This window comes from Aythya ferina (genome assembly GCF_964211825.1).
Source record: "Aythya ferina genome assembly, chromosome: 2".
Taxonomy (NCBI): domain Eukaryota; kingdom Metazoa; phylum Chordata; class Aves; order Anseriformes; family Anatidae; genus Aythya; species Aythya ferina.
Window position 1 is genome coordinate 109769276 of NC_140297.1, and position 16047 is coordinate 109785322.

A 16047-nucleotide genomic window follows, 5' to 3' on the forward strand; every position below is an offset into this window, starting at 1 on the left:
GTTTTAAGTATCTCAAAGACCTGGCTCCCAGAACACAGCTTTCAACCTTTCACCCTCTCCTATTTACTAGAATTAAAGTTGAAATCTTGCCATTGGTAGTCCAAGAAAAGGAGAAGTAACACCTCCCCTCTTGCCCCCCTCAAAATTTGTCATAATTGAAGCCTAGAAAGCTGTATCACAAAGACCCCAAGCCTTTTCCTGGCCTCCTTATTTCATCCTCATGGGGACATACTCCTGAGCTGTCACATCACCCAGGTATTTCTAGGAGCTAAAAAGCTCAAACTCTTAGAGGGGCCTAAGGCATCCCCCTGAAATTTAATGCTAGTTGACTACACAGCTCCCTTTGGCCCCATTAGAAAGGTCAACACAGCAGAACACTGTCAGGTACTTTGAGCCCACTTTTCAACATTCCTTTGAACATCTGGTTAACAGAAACTGCTAGTGTAATTCTCTAAACCAAACAAAGTCAGTATGAGGTCAAAAATATTTCTCGCTTCCATTTATTTCAAGAGGAAAGCTGTGTTTTCTGCGAAGCTTGTGTTCAACAAAATACTCTGTGTGCATCCATTTTTAAAGAAAATATTTTATTACATTATGGGAAAAAAAGCATAATCATCCAAAGTTCGTATTGTTAAAAAAAATTGAAAATTTACTTTAGACAGCGTGTCGGTATATTCTGTTCCGCATGGGAATGGTAAGAAGACTCTATATCATTACTAGATATTGCACAGTCTGAAAGAAACAAAAACAAATCACATGATCTTGGGAACCATCTCACATTATGAAAAACCTACAAAGGAAACATTAAAAAAAAAAAAACACACACAATCCTTTCTTTCTACAGTAGCTTTAAGTTTGTAATTCTTGGAATGACCATATTCCACTGAAGACGATCTCAGTGACAGGAAGCTTCATTTCAGCAATCCCTTGTGCAAATAAGATTAATAAAAAAAATAATAATAATGCAGTTATGTCTCTTGATATTGTGTGGATGGCAATAACCACACAGCTGTTAGATCCCTGCCTGGAAAAAAAAAAAAAAAAAAAAAAAAAAAAAAAGATGGGGAAAGAGAAGGAAGGGGATTTAGGCCATAAGTTTTGCCTGCAACTCCATCTCTGCCGCCCTTTTGAGTGCAACATCCACCAGTAGCTGGAATCCACTGAAATCCTGGTTAAGGTCTGGTGGGGTTGGAGGAGGAGTGTTAAAGAGCCCACTTTGCGCGTTCGCACCAGGTCCCAGTTTAGAGGCGTCCTCATGGTAGGAGAGGGAGCTGTCTGTGAAGGCGTTGGCCGGGGGCTGCTGCAGGTCCGTGGTCTGGCCTACGTCAGCTGGCTGGCAGAAATGGAAAGGGGCATCTTTCAACGCAGTCACAGTGGTGTGGCAAATCACCGAGGGCCGAGCCAGGACCGAACCCGGGGACGCAGGCTTGGAGGAGGACACAGTCTTGCTGAGTGCGGCGGCGGCGGGGAGGAAGGCGCTCTCCTCCAGCAGGGGAATGAAGGTCTTTGTGCTCATGGAGGACTCCACCAGGCCGCCCTCGGGAAGCTTGGTCCCTCGCCGCGAGATGGTGAACTGGTTTGGGTCTTTGCCATCCTTCCTCAGCATGTCAGGTAGGAGCCTGCGGCGTGCATTGATAAACCAGTTGCAGACCTGGGAATACAAGGACATCTTAATTTCTACCTTCATTCACTTCCAACTATGTGCCACTACAGTCGTTGGGTTAGATTAATGACTCCCTCCCAGCAGTTTGAGCAGTTTCCTCAACCGCAGAACAAAGGAGGCCATGGGACAAGCTCTGACACGCCTGGCTAAGGCCTTTCCCTTGTCCCCGCTCTACCCCCAGCTCCCCGGCTCCTTCTGCGGAAAGCCCCAGGACATCTGAAGACGGCCAGCCTCAGCCCAGAGGTTTACCTTTTAACTCTGTGCACACACATTAATCTATTAGCCATTGTTCCCTGCGCTTAGGTTAATTAACAACAGGAAAACCTTTTCTCTCTGAAGAGGGCCACTCCTCCCACAAATAGTTACTGATTTTCCTTGTTCAACTGACTGTGTCGACAGACATAACATGAATTACCTCATTTAAGTTTGTCCTTGTTTAAATATCAAACCAGTTTCCTGGGCGATACAGGATAGTTTATAGTTTAACGTCTTTTTTGTGTTTACTACATGAAGGTTTTCTTTATGATGTTACACAAAGGAAATTTTACTTCACAGCCAATTACGGAATTTGTACTAACGAACTAATCTGGAAAAAATAAAGCCCAGAAGCCAACACAAGCACTCTATATTTAGCATCACGCCAAACCAGGGCTTGCAGAAGTCTTCCTACAACTACCTTCTCACGAGGTGGAAAGTGGCAATTGCTCACAGCACTTCTACTAAAGGGGATCATGAAAGACAAGGATGTTGCATCCAGGGGACCTCACAGTTGCCAGCGGTATAGCCTCAAGGTGAGAATCCAAAACCAACCACATAAAAGCCTGATCGCACCCATGCTAATGCACTTGAGTAGCTCTATCCATACAGGTTGTTCCACTAATCTTACTGGAAGTCATCATGCACATAATTATAAATATTCTTGTTCTACAGGAACGAGCCTCAAGTTGCAGTTTTAGAAGCAAGGAGTTATATACTCAGCCGTGCATCGATCACCATAAAACCTCTGTTGACAAACTAATCCCTTCTTCTCACAATAAATTACCTTATACAGACACTTTATGTCTTTTTGGCCCCAATTCTGCGAAAATTAGCATTCGTGTTGAAATTCATGACTGTCTGTTCTCCCAAAGAACTAATTTTATTCCCAGTAAACAAAGATCACCGTAACACACAACTCATCTGGATTTCTCCTTACAACTGTCAGGAGAAGAGTGAGTACTTATTAAAAAAAAGAAAACATTACAGAGTATAAATACTTACATCACTGACTAGACAACAGGTAAATTAAGAAGAAAACAGTTCCTTTAAACAAAACAAAACAAAAAAGACTGCTTTATTTGAATACCTGTAGTGTGGAAAGGTGTGTTTGCCGGGATAACAGCACTTTTTCTTGCTCTGAAGGATAAGCATTGTATCGGTGCTCATATAGCCAGTCCCGAAGAATCTGGACAGACTCCTTGGGCAGGTTGCCACGTCTCCTACGTTTGCCTGAGCCAGCAGATGAAGAAAGATCCAGTGGGACATCCATAGTGTCATCGTCCTCTGTTTCGCTGCCTGATATTGCAACTACACCTGCAATTACAAAAAGGAAAGCACCATCAGCCTCCTACCCCAGTCAACTATTTAGCTCCAGCGTCTGATGTTTCAGACACTTCTTATTACGTTAACTAACCACCTTTACCATCAATCATGGCACAGCCTTTATAGGGGATTTATCCTGTAGTGTTAACTTGTCAAGCTGTAGCTTTTCTGTCAGTTGAACAAAAAGTAGTACCAATGCGACATTCCTAAGGGAATTCTCTGTAAACCCTCATTTTCTTGTTCCCTTAGCAACCTTTTATCTGCTGCATGTTATCAGATGGCTTCTATCTAACGCCAATATTGTCCAAATTTGCTTGCTATGGTATGCATCCAACACTCTTCTCTTGAAGGATAGCCAGTGGCTGGGCAAAGGGCCAACAGACAAAAACTGAAAAACCATACACCCAATTCAAGCAATGGGTTATTTAATTACTCCTTAAAATGCTGATGCTTCCCTCATGGGAGAGAGGGCTTGTAGATTTTTATAAATTAATAGCTCATTCCAGAACTATTAATAACAACTAATGGAGCAAGAAAAGAAAAAAGGGAGAATTGTGTCTGCCTCCATCCTCATGTAATTTTCTGTTAGTTTAAAAAAATAAAAATAAAATCAGGAAAATGAAAGAACCAGGTGTATAAACTCAGGTAGAAGTCCACTAGTATAACCAAAGATGGACTTCTGAAATTTAATTGCAGTTCAAGCTCAATCATTCAAAAATAAAAAAATCATGTACCACTTTGATTGCATCCTCTTTATTTTTCCCCCAACTTCAGGGTTTTAATCTCATATTTCACCCTGTGGAAGTGCATGTTCTGTGTGCTACGCTTATTACAGTCTCCGGGTTTACAAGTTAACTGCATGCCTTTTTCTTTCACAACACAAAGAAAGAATTTCAGAAATTGATCATCACTTTCTATATATGCACCACTCTTTACTGCTTCACTACTTGAAGATGTATTTACTTTATTTTCTTAACATAAGTACTTAACAGCCAGTAGCTAAGAAGACTACAATTCTACTCCTTTGGTATAGGATACACAAGTCACTGATGAAGCAAGTTATACCTTAAAATACACAGAAAACTTTAAACACTCACCAGGTAAAGCTCACCAGTAATTTTGAAATCTTACAAAACTACATATAAATCTATGTAAGATATCACACATTTCAATTAGTGCAATCCAATACTAATTTCAAGTGAAAATAGACTGGTTTTCAGAAGCCTTCTACAAAAAAAAATTAAAAATGTACTAGAAGCCCATAGTAAGCTTTGTTTCAAACTTGCATTTCATGTTGAGAAGGGAGGGAGGGAGGGGGAGGAAGAAGGAACTTGCTCATTCATAACAGCAAAACTGAAAACACTAATAGTAAAACCGAGTTAAATGTCAGAAGTCAAAATTTTATGTGGGCAACTACCCATAATTCAAAGGTTCTGTTTAAGGAAAGAAAGTCAGCCCTGAAATATAAACCATGTGCCTGTGAAAGTGTAAAACTACATGAAGCTATTAAAAAAGAAAAAAAAAGGAAAGGAAAAGAAAAGGAGAAGGCTGTATGTGAAAGTTTTGCTCCACACTTCCCGATGTGTGTGGGGGAAGGACCTCTTCCTCCCCCCCTTTTAAACTGCAGCCAATGCTGACATGGTGAATTATTCTTTCTTCCTCCTATGTATGAGTAGCTTCAGTATCATTACATTTAGTTTAAGTTGTCCAGATTTCAATGCATGTTTTTGACATGCAAGGGTTCCCAGTAGGATGATCAATCTGCAAAGTGTCTGGCACGGTTACTTCAGTAACTCAGTATTGTTTTCGTTCTCTCAGTTGCTGATTTACGCCCACTGACAAACACCAAACTGACATAACGTATTTTTCCTGGGATGATTTGCCACAAATTATCCAGTCGTGGGGCAGGAACAATAGGGAAATATTTAAATGTCCAACACAAGATAAACCCCCTAAATTAGGTAAACAGGTTCTTAATTCACGTAGAAAGTATGTCAAGTTTGCTTTAAAGGATTATGAGCAAACTCTTTTCTGTTTGTAATAGCTTCATGCAAAGTGCTGTCATGCTTGCAATCTAACCTGAGAACACGCCTTGCACAACGGGGTCCTGGAGCACTTCTTGGAACAAAGATCACTCGCAGACAACGTGATGGCTCTGCAAAGCAGCTTCTAAATCAAGTGCTAGAACTAGCTAAAACTAGCCCAGATTATTCAATGTTTTCAAATGCGCCATTCTTGTTTGTCAGAAACTAGAAGCGTTGCAGCACTCCAGTGGGTTGGGTTTTTTGTTTGTGTTTGAATTTAACAGGCAGCGAGACAGGACTTTGGAAGACAGGGACAGGCAAACAGTGAAGACTGGAAGTAAGGGAGAGGAGCCAAAGAAACTACTCCTATGAGAAAATGAGGTGTCTCACAGCTTGTGAGCCATATTTACGTGGCGTAACAAGAAGTCCTCCAGACATGCATCACCACCCCACTTGGCATGACCTCTCTGGGACCTAACGCACAGCTGAAGCACTCCACTGGAGCTTCGCTGAATTAGAGAAAACCGCCTCGGCAGCGAAACTCGGTACAAAACTGTTGCTCTCTTCCACCTGAAAAAGTGGCGAAGTAACTGCCCTCGAAGCCAGCAGCATGAAAAGCTCTCTGTGTTTTGCAAACACCATCTCCTGCCTCGGCACTTCTGAAGTAAAAGTTGCCGTCTGACTAACCGTAGCTTACCTAGCAAGGAATGAGTCAACGGCAGAGCTGCCCTTTGACCGGCTTGCTCGGTGTGTCAGGTTAATTGACAGGGTGAGCTGGTGACACAGAGCAGGTTCGGGTTCAGCAGGAAACCCAGCGTTACAACTTCTCCTCATTTAAATAGAGCAGCAGCCCTCTGAGCTGCTCGCAGATACTCCCGCGGCGCAGCGACAGGAAGTCCTGGCTACAAACCTCGCACGGCCCCAGCTGATATTTTTTTTTTTTTACTAGAGCAGGAGCCACGTTGCTGCTGTCAAGGCTCTGTTTTCATTAAAGCATTCCTGCTGATTACAACCCAGCTTTGTTTTGCCTCCGTGTTAGTAATCAGGCTATTCGTTGCTGGTTTCCTGTTTTAACAGGGCCCAACTGAAAAGGTTTCTGGCCGGGCTCCACCACTGGACCATTGGCTTACTGTTATTTACACCCAGAATAAAGGCCCGCGGACATGCCGAGTAGCCCCAGCTGACCTACTAATTTATGTCATCTTCAAAGCAGGCTAGCGTCAGGTTACGCTCCGTCCTCTCCTAAACATGTTTAATCTAAACAGAAGAGCTGCTTTTATAGGACTAAACCAAAGCAGCACAAGTTTGCTAGCAGAGGTCCCAGCCCCAGGTCTCTGCTGCCACAGACAAGTGGCCCGTGCCACTAATGACCCCAGGACTGCACGATCAGCAGCCCTCCTTAATAAATTACTTTATCCTCCTGGCTTCCCAGCTGCAGCCATGTACATGACTGAACACCCCGTTGCACGGTATCACAGCCCAGAGACTTTACGGGTCCTCCTGTAACCAGCTCAGGGCTGATTGCACCCAGGGTCCTGCACACGATCCTGAGCCCCACACCCAGCCGTGAACAGTTTGGGGAAAAAAGTACGGCGATGACTGAAGCTGGTTTCAAAATAAACTACTGCTCCTTCAGAAGGCACGCTGAAATACTCAAGGGGGAGGGCAAAGCATTTGGAGAGGCTGAGACAGATGAAACGGGAGTTAGCAAACTCAAAATCCAGGCTACCAGGAAGAAACCCACCACCATCCCATTGTGTCGAGGAAGAGGCTCACTGAGGAAGTGGCACAGGCCAATTGCTATTCAAAACAGGACAAAGTATACCACAAGAAACAATCTCTGCCCTCCAGAGAGGGAACCGACAAAGATCACCTTCGGGAAAAGCTCCCACCCCTCCCCGTCGGTGCTTTGTGAACTTAAGGTGGATTTTTATGAGCACGGATAAGCAGAACGAGCTCCCATCTAAGGCCCCGATCCTGTCGCAACCGAGTTCAGTAGGATTCCTCACATGTATAAACTTGAACGTACGCCTGTGCCTTCGCAAGACTGTATTCCAAATCAGCTAATTAACAAGCTGAGTGTGTTCCGTGTGATCGCTATCGGGTTATTATTTGTAAATGAAACCATCCACAGAACAGTCCTCAGGGTTTTAACCCACAGGCTGATAAAGGAAAAAAAATAACAAATAAAAGCAAAAAAAAAAAAAACACGAACTAAAGTTTAACGTGAAGTTAAAACCCAACAAAAGTAAATTAGTTTAGAATTATTCATAAGCAACCAAGAATTACAGAATGCATAAGGGAATTTCCACGGAAGAAAAAAAAAAAAAAAGAAAACTTTTCCTTTGAGTATGTTTCAGAAGTGAGGAATCAGCTTATTTGTTTTCCTCTGCATTTCACAGCTTGAGCTCTGTTGCTTCTAAAGCAGCCAGACTTGGCTACGCTATACGTTTTTTTCCCCTTTAAAACAGGATTTTTCTAGGACTGCGAGCAAGGAATCTGAAACAAAGTCATTCTTTGAAACTTCTTGAGCCAGCCCCGAATGCCAGGAGGTGCCAAACAACTACAAGCCTAACCTTGAACAAAACAAAGGCGCCCGAGCCCCAACGCCTGGCTGAAAGTTTCCATCCCCGTCCCCTCGCCTTCTCCTTTCTGCCAGGCGAGCCCCTGGCCCCCTGCCCCGCTCGGGAGCCCCCCAGGCCCGTCACCTTGCATGGTTTCCATTGTTCCAGCCCCAAGCCTGCAGCCCTGGGAGCGGAGCTCTGCCTCCCTCTCTCTCGCACACAAAGCCCTACACACACACACACACGCATACCTAGAAACGACGTCAGCACTTTTCACACACATTTATTTCGGGGGTGGCAAGAACAACAGCCGAAAGTGCAGGGAGTTTTGGTATTTCAGCAACCAGCAGCTGCCCTCGGGGAGAGAAGTCTGAACAATGGAAGCAACAGCAGACAGGAAACCAGCTCACCACTGCTGTGCAAATAGGGAGCATAGGAATGTCCTAAAAATAACCGGGCTGAATTAATTCAGTGAAACCATGCAAGAAAAAAAAAAAGTATAAATTAAAAATCGCTGCTTGCAGCAGGGTTAAGGGTCCCGGGAGGAGACCCCCGAAGGCGGCAGTGCCTCCAGGTGCGGACAGCGGGGCTGGGCACCCCAAGGTAGTGGGGGTGCCTTTGTGGCTCCATTCCCTTTGTGTGCAAGCCCCAACCCGCTCACCAAGGCTGGAAACCCTCTGGGGGGGGTACACCTCGTTTCCAGCACCCCTCGGGGCTCGCGTTGCACATACAGGCTGCCCTCTCTGGGGGCATCAACAAGGAGGTGTGGGGGAAAAGAGCCTGAGTGTGGGGCAGCGAGCTGCTCCCCTCTCCGCCACGGGGCACTGGGTGTCCTGGGAGCGCTTTCGGAGCACACCACAAGCTGGTGAATCACGGCCGCGGGGCAGCCGCTCGCTGCCAGCCTCGCCCCGGCCCCAAAACGCGGGGCCCCAAAAAAAGCGCGGTCCGAGGGGGGGAAGGGGCAGCACGCTGCAAAGTTTTCGTAAACAGCACAAAGAAAACCCAGAGAGCCTCGTTTGTTACAAAGGGAAGGGAGAGGTGGGGGGGGAGTGCATGTGCGTCTTCCTCCTCCTTTTAACCCTAACCGCGTGCAAACTTTTGCACTTCTTCCCTCTCTGTTACGGGATGCAAGGGGAGAGCAAGGCAGGCAGCTCCCGCAGCCCCTCGTCCCGTGGCGGCAGACAAAGAGCGGCGGAGGCTGCCCCGCTCCCAGCTGAGCCCCCTGGGCTCAGCCCTGCCCGCCGGGAAGCGGCTGGGGACGGGGAACCAAAACTTTGGCTTGTGACAGCCGCCGGCAGCACCCGCCTGGGGCTGCGAGCCCAGCGGGGTAAGGGCAGCCCCAGGGGGCAGAGGGGGTCCGGGGGAGGCTGAGGGGCTCCGTCCCGCTCGGCTGCCCCCCGAACACGGCCGCCCCCCGCCGGGGGAAGGGGCGCAGGGTCCCCCCCCTCTCTCCTCTCTCGCTCTCTCCCCGCAGGCAGGTACCTTTTTTACTTTTCATCTTGACGGCGAGGACCGAGCCGCCGCTGCCGCCCGCTGAGCCAAGTTTCTGCCGGCCGGCCGCTTGCTCCCCTTTTAAACTCGGCGAGGAGGAGGAGGAGGAGGAAGGACGAAGCAGCAGCAGCAGCAGGAGGAGAGGAGCGCGGTGGGTGCCAGGCGCCCGGGCCGGGTCCTTGGTGCTGTCAGCCGGAGCCGCGGGGCTCTGCCTCCCCCCTGGGGCTCGCTGGCGGAGGCGGCTGTGGCCGGGGTGGGCTTCCCTCCCCCCCGTCCCTTTGTTCCTTTCTGGCGGGGATTGGCCCCGGCTCGGTAAAGTGAGAAAAGGCACGGGAGGAAAAGGTACACGCCAGTGCGCCCTCCCCCACCTTCCAGCAGTGAGTAAGAGTAACCCGGAGCTACGCGAGCACTCGCGGCGCTGCCTCCTCCTCCTCCTCCTCCTCCCGGCCGCCTCTCTCCTCCCCTGCCGGCTGCTGCGGCTCCGCCAGGCGGGAGGGGAGGGCCGAGGGGGGGGGGGTCCTGCGAGCCTCCCTTTCTTCCAGGCAGCCGTTTGATCATTAAACTGGAAGGAGAAAAAGGGAAGGGGGGAGCGAGGAGGAGAGGGAGGAGGGGGGGGGGAGATTTTGACAGCTGCCCTTGACTAGCCTCCTCCTGTTGCTGCCGGATGAACCACCCACTCCTGCGTGTGAATAGCGAGGAGAAGAAAGGAGAGTGTGTACGGCAGGAGCCCCCCCCCCCACTCCCTGCCAAGGCGCGTCCCCTTTCTGGGGTTATTTTTACAAAAGGTTGTTATGTGTGTGTGTTGTTGTTTTTTTTTAATTATTATTTTTTTTAATTCTCCCTCCCGTCCCGCTGGATCTCGCCGTGCCACACGCTTTGAAAGAGAAGTCTCCCAGCTTGACTCATCCCCGCCAGCACGTGGTGCAGCAACAGTTTATTTTCCTCACAGCCCGGAGCGATGCGGGAGCCCCCGGCCCCGCAGCACCGGCCCCGCTCCCGCTGCTTCGCCCGCACCCCCGAACGAAGGCGAAACTCCGGGTGGGGGGGGCGCATACAGCGGGCGGGGGCTTAGCGTGGAAAGTAAGACGAGCCGCCTTACCTTTAAAAAAAAAAAAAAAATTAAAAAAGGAAAAAGGAAAAGGCGTGCGGATGTGGTGTGTTTTTGTGCGTGTGTTTGTTTTAGTGCCGCGCGGCCACGTGCTCGCTTGTTTGTGAACGAGGCGGCGCCGGGGCAGGCATGTCGGGTCTGCGAGCGCTTTAAGCGGCTGATGAAATAATAAATTCCTACGGCGAAAACAGGGCTCGCTTCTCCCCCCCTTCCTTTCCCTCCCTCTCTCTTTTTTTTCGGGCTCAGCCGATCCGCACAAACGCGCATTCACGGCAGAAGAGGAAGCGACGGCGCTTTTTCAACAGCGAGCCCTTCCCCGGCACCTCGTAACTATTTTTTTATGTAGCGTAATTACGGCGACCTAGCCGGAGATAAAAACAGCTGGGACAGCCTGAGCCGCGGACACGTGCGGCTCTTGAGCAATGGCAGGCACCGGGGGGCTGCGCTACCTCAGGGCAGCGCCCGGCCGTTAGCCGCCGTTACCCGCCCGCCAACCGCCCTGTGTGTGTGTATGGGGGGGGGTGCGCGCCCTGCCAGCCCCGTTCCCGCCGCCTCCATTTTGTGCCCCTTCAGTGCTCTGGGGCTGGGAAGGGGTCGGGGAGCCGTGAGGGCAGCCCCCCGCCGGCCCTCCCCTCCCTCAGGGGGCAGCCGGAGCGCGGAAGGAAAAGGCTGGGGTATTTTTAACGCGCCCAGAGCCGAGTTGTGTCTCTGGAGGGAGCGGTGACTCATAGGTGGCGTGTGAGAGCGATTTAAATAAAAAAAAAAAAAATTACTTTTTTTTTTTGGTTGTTTTTAAAGCCCTGCTTCCCAGCTGTGAGAGCTGACTCTTCGGGCTGTTGCTTTGAGCGCCCAAAGCGTGGTCGTGCCGAAGAAAAGAAAAAAAAAAAAAAAAGTAATGACGGGAAGTTAACAAAAGGCACGTCAGGGAGTTGAGGAGATTTCCCCCTCCACATACGAGCCGCCTCACGCTTGTTTATTGTCCTTGGGACTGCTGGCAAGTTGGGCAACCAAACTCATGCACCCCCAATCCCCCCCCCCTTTTTTTTTCTTGGGTGAGGTCATTTTTACGAGGGGAAAAAATAAAGCTTTTCGCTCACACCGAGCTTAAGCTCACTTTTAAGCGTGTGAGTAACAGGCTTCCTAACGCCGCTGGAATGCTGGTCCCAAGGAATTCACTCAAAGGGGAAAATTGATTTTGACTTAGCACATGGCTGCGTTCAAAGCTGTAAAAAGCAAGGGGGTAGGACCGAGGACCCCAGATGAGCAAGTGTTTGTGCCTAGTTCCCTGGGTACAACATGAGTAGAAAAGTGTTGTTTTGTTTTGTTTTGTTTTTTGGCAAGTTACTCTGGGTGCAAGTATTGCAGGGAGAAAGACAAAGTGGATTTGTGCAGTTTTCATTTATTGTCGGGTTGGGGCAGTACTTGGGGTTTCTCGACAAATTCTGACTTCTTTTAGCACTTGAAGATACGTTTTGGAGGTTTTAGCGTGGACAAAACTTGCTATGAAGTAGAGCAGTTGGAAGCTGTAGCTTTCTGGAACAGTAAAACTTCAACACGCTTGAAAGAAAATGGTATCTAAAAAGATAACAGGTGATTTCATTGCTTGTTCTGAGCTGGAATTTAAGGGTAGAGAATGACTTTATTTTTGAGTGAGTTCAGTAAACCGGAGGCTCATAAGTTGATGGTGAGTGTTGGTGTTGGCTGCTGCTGCTTGTGGGCAGAAGCAGTTGGTATGTAAGAAAATACATCACTTTCCACAGTTCTCTGTTTCTCTTCACAGGTTGGCAAGGCTGTGGATTTAGTATTACTTAATCTGCTGGAGCTGTATCAGCACTAATCATATCTCACGTGCAGTTCATGCTGCTCACGGAGCAACTTTGGCTTCTATGCAGCTCCTCGGGTAAGTGCGTGCTCTACACATACATCAAGATACGTCTGTACCAACAGGTTTGAACAACCTGGCTTAGCCACAGCAAGTTCAACTCTGTCTGGATTTGTCTGTATTGACATGCTGTAAGTATGTGTAGAACTGCATTCAAAGAGAAAGAAAAAAAAAAACTGGAGGGTCTAGATTTTGAGTTGTTCAATGGTTGTCTGTACCACAGGTTTGTGAGTGTTCTGTGGTCCTGCATGTTTGTTTTTGTCCTGTTGCATTGCCATATGTGATACCTTGTGTGACTAAGTGTATGTGTCTTATTTACAAGTGCTTTGCTTTGTGATGCTGGGACTGCGTGTGCCTAACAACCACTGAAGTCTCCAAGACTATGCTTTGGACATAGAAACTCCTACAGGGAGTGCTCTGGAAAATCAATGCTTAGGTGTCACAGGCTTGTGGATATGTTATCTTAGTCTGTTTGTTCCAGTTTCCCATTCATTAACTTGAGAGTATCATATCTTCTCTCTTTATAGGACATCGTGACAATAAACATGACGCTGATCTCTGTGGAACACTGAGATACCACTGAAGTGTTTGTGAGGAAACATACTACTTTATAGTTTGTGCAGAATTAATTAGTGCACAGTAAGTTAAGCAAGTTACACCTTTCACAACAAGAATAAAGTGATGCAACAAATAACTGTTCTTTCAGGGGATAAATCTGTCCTATGCACGGAAAAAGAGGGATTCTTGTGGGTCACACCCATTCTTCACCTTTACTTACCCATGACATTGACTAGTCTCAGATGGTCTAGAGGAAAAGGAGAGGCCACAGAAGGCAGACAGACATGAGGTAATATTTTCCCACAAATGTCCCATTCTATTCTTTAATGGTTAGATACAAGCCCTGAAGCAATAGCTTAATAAAACTTACTTTGTTAATGAGATAGGTGGATGGTTTCTATACTGGTATAAATGTTTGATATCTGTGTGGTATTTAAACACTGTAATGACAGGCAGTGGCAGAGTACCATGTTGAATTGTGAATTACATAAGGCATTTCTTTTTTTTTCTTCTTATCTATTTATTTCATTGAATATCCTCTTGTGCTTTGAGACAAGGAAAACAAAGTTCCTGTTTTTTACCTGCTCTTTACCATTTGTTATTCTATGTGAAAAGCATCACGTCTGCTTTCGAAGATAAATAAATCAGTTTTCACAATCTCTTTTCCTATGAGAATTGCTCCCAGCTTTTGATTGTTGTCTTGGTTCTTTCCCAAGTCTATTTGGTCCTGCAGTATTCCATTTTTCAGTAGAGGTGACTTAGGCTGCACGCAGTATTCTAAGCGAGGTTATGCCTCTGATTACAATATATATATGTGTATTTGATATTACTCCCTGACCTATTTCTTCTGGAATCCAGCATGTTAGGCGTTATTTTTGGCTGCTGCTACATACTGAGCAGAGGGCTCTAACAATTTCGGAGAGCATATAGCTTGTTTGAAGTTACTCTTATCTGCGGTTTTATATTCATCTTGGTGTTGAGCTTCTGTTATTGCATTATTCATTCATGCAACAGGAGTCACACTGCAGTTGTGACAAGTTTCCCTCTTCCCAAATACATTTTTGATAGCTGCAGACTTCAGTACCTCACTCTTCTTTACCTGTCCTGTTTTTTTTTTGTCTCTCACTGGGCTGAGTTAATATATTAAAACAGAGTACAGGACCTGGACGCACCCTACTGTTAACCTTTTGTCATAATAAAAATTAGCCTTGCACTGTGTTTCTCTTGCTCTAACCAGATTTTCTTTCGTGACAATTGTTTGCCTTTTCCCCAAGCTTGTTCTTTGTCTGGTAGCTCCTTGTATGGAACCTTCTCAGAAACTTTGGAAATCTAAATTATGCCAGCCAGCTGCGCTCCCATAATTAGAGCTCACTTTGTCGCCATTGTGAAAGGGGGGGAAAAGGGGTAAATCAAAGTTGTGAAGACAATCCTAACATTTCAGAACTTCTCTGTAATAGACTCGGCAACTTGGATGTGCTTTACACTCTTTTATGTGTGCGCTTTTGTGCTTGTCAAAGATCAAACAGGAGGCAAAGCTCAGGAATCCCACATGTGGAATCACACTGATTCCTGTCTGGTATGGCGTCAGGTCTCCAACCTTTGGGTTCTCTGCATGGATTTTAGTACAGACTTGAGGTAGCAGGCAGTAGTTACCATTCTTGATGAAGATCAGCTGCTCCTGTGATGCCTGCTTGCCACTGAGATTTTCAGACACCAGTGAAGAGGGATGCTGCTCCTGTTGGAGGTTTTAGCGCTGTCTTTCTCTGGGGCCTCCTACAACTCCTCGTGTGCCAGCCCTTGCTCCCTTATTTCCACGTAGGCCTCCCCCACATCTGTGCCTCAGTATGTAAGCATATGGAAATAGAGTATTATCATGATTACTACAGAGGCAACTTAAGTACATGCAGTAATGTTATAAGACAATGCAGAAACTTCATAAATGGCATAATCACTTCTGCTCTGAGACTGGAAGCTGCACAGATACTCGGGGGAGTGGTTTACGAAGCTTGCTTTAACATGAAAGCGTACAATTTGAAGTCAGGCCACTGTGTAAAATTAAAATTAAAAGTGAATTATAGATTTAATCTTGCCTGGAGTAGCAGTGTTCACTTTCAGGTTTTAACTTAAAATGAAAGTGTGACTAGGAACAGACCGCAGGCATGTAATTCCACTGTTTATGTAGAAATTAGCATTTTTGTCCACCACAGATGCATCTTGTGCCTGCTTTACCTTCTTGTCTATGGTGGGGGGTAGATGGCAGGGCTCTGGCTCTTATCTTTAGTGTGACACAAGTGAGCATATCATAATCAGTGTGACAAATGACATGGTTGTTAACAGTCTCAGTCTAGTTCAAGAACTTGTGGCATGGGAGAAAACAGATCCTTCTTTCCTGAAATTTGAAACTGGGTGCAGTTTTGCAATTTATGTAATCAGTTTTTGCTTATCTGGAAGAAGTATAGCAAGTAACGTGGGTATGGCTGACCAAAAAAATGTGGTTTGGGGATTTTTTTTTTCTGCTTGTGGGATAACAAACCTGCTTTTACCACAAACTGTTGCATATCAAGAACAAAGCAGTAGGCTTATTGCGATGCACCCCAAGCAAGGGTGTCCTCTCCTAGCTGAACTTGTCTATCTAAATACTAGAATGACTATCTCCTCTTAAACTTTTTTTTTGTCTACAGTGTTACTGTTTGTATTAAAATCATCTAATAAAGCAATGAAAACAAAGCCGAAAACAGACCTGCACTTGATACCTGATATTTCTCATGGGCAAAATGTTAATTTAAAATGAAAAAAATTCCAAGTACTCTGCACACTTTCTGTTTAGTGTAGTCTAGTCTAAACAAAACAATTTAATGGGTCAGCCAGGTATTTGGTTAGTATCTACAGTTGTTTGTTTGTTTGTTTGTTTGTTTTAAAAAAGTTTTTAAAAGAATTACTATATTTCAGGAACATTATTTTAAAAGTTTTCTCTGTCCTTATCAGACAAGGTTAAATGGTGCTTGCAGAAGCACAAAAAAATGTGATCATAATGAAGGCATTATTACAGTAAATATTACTTGGTATAACAGATTACATGATTAGTTTTCTTAATAAGTATCTAGCTTGGAATACTTGTTATGGTCTGGGAACTAACAAAGTGACGCCAATAGAAGGTGAAGGTGAGTGTTGGGGAA

General features: G+C 46.1%; 1 protein-coding gene and 1 long non-coding RNA gene across 5 annotated transcripts; one reads left to right on the forward strand and one right to left on the reverse strand.

The window, feature by feature from the left end:
* Positions 1 to 567: 567 nt before the first annotated feature.
* Positions 568 to 9450, reverse strand: TGIF1 (TGFB induced factor homeobox 1). 3 transcript variants are annotated; one of them, XM_084510666.1, is made up of 3 exons: positions 9315 to 9450; positions 3009 to 3235; positions 568 to 1651 (listed from the first exon to the last, which is right to left on the reverse strand). In XM_084510666.1, exons 1-3 carry the CDS (start codon positions 9328 to 9330, stop codon positions 1085 to 1087), a joined length of 810 nt encoding a protein of 269 aa, XP_084366792.1. In that variant the 5' UTR covers positions 9331 to 9450; the 3' UTR covers positions 568 to 1084. The 3 variants fall into 3 exon arrangements, with proteins under 3 accessions (XP_084366792.1, XP_084366794.1, XP_084366793.1); XM_084510668.1 differs by lacking the exon at positions 9315 to 9450 and adding an exon at positions 8084 to 8187; XM_084510667.1 differs by lacking the exon at positions 9315 to 9450 and adding an exon at positions 7977 to 8058.
* On the forward strand, positions 8420 to 15608 carry LOC311432339. Of its 2 annotated transcripts, XR_014689986.1 has the most exons (6): positions 8420 to 9159; positions 9307 to 10038; positions 10212 to 12115; positions 12212 to 12331; positions 12841 to 13160; positions 14389 to 15608. It is a non-coding gene; the product is annotated as an uncharacterized lncRNA (long non-coding RNA). The 2 variants fall into 2 exon arrangements; XR_014689987.1 differs by lacking the exon at positions 14389 to 15608 and having other exon boundaries at positions 10212 to 10757; positions 12841 to 13528.
* Positions 15609 to 16047: the final 439 nt, after the last annotated feature.

What these genes read in the sequence shown, in the direction of transcription:
- TGIF1 (XM_084510666.1), bottom strand. An exon ending in CACACCTTTCCACACTACAG is followed by an intron (nt 1,652 to 3,008) that starts GTATTCAAATAA and finishes TTGTATTCCCAG; the next exon opens with GTCTGCAACTGGTTTATCAA.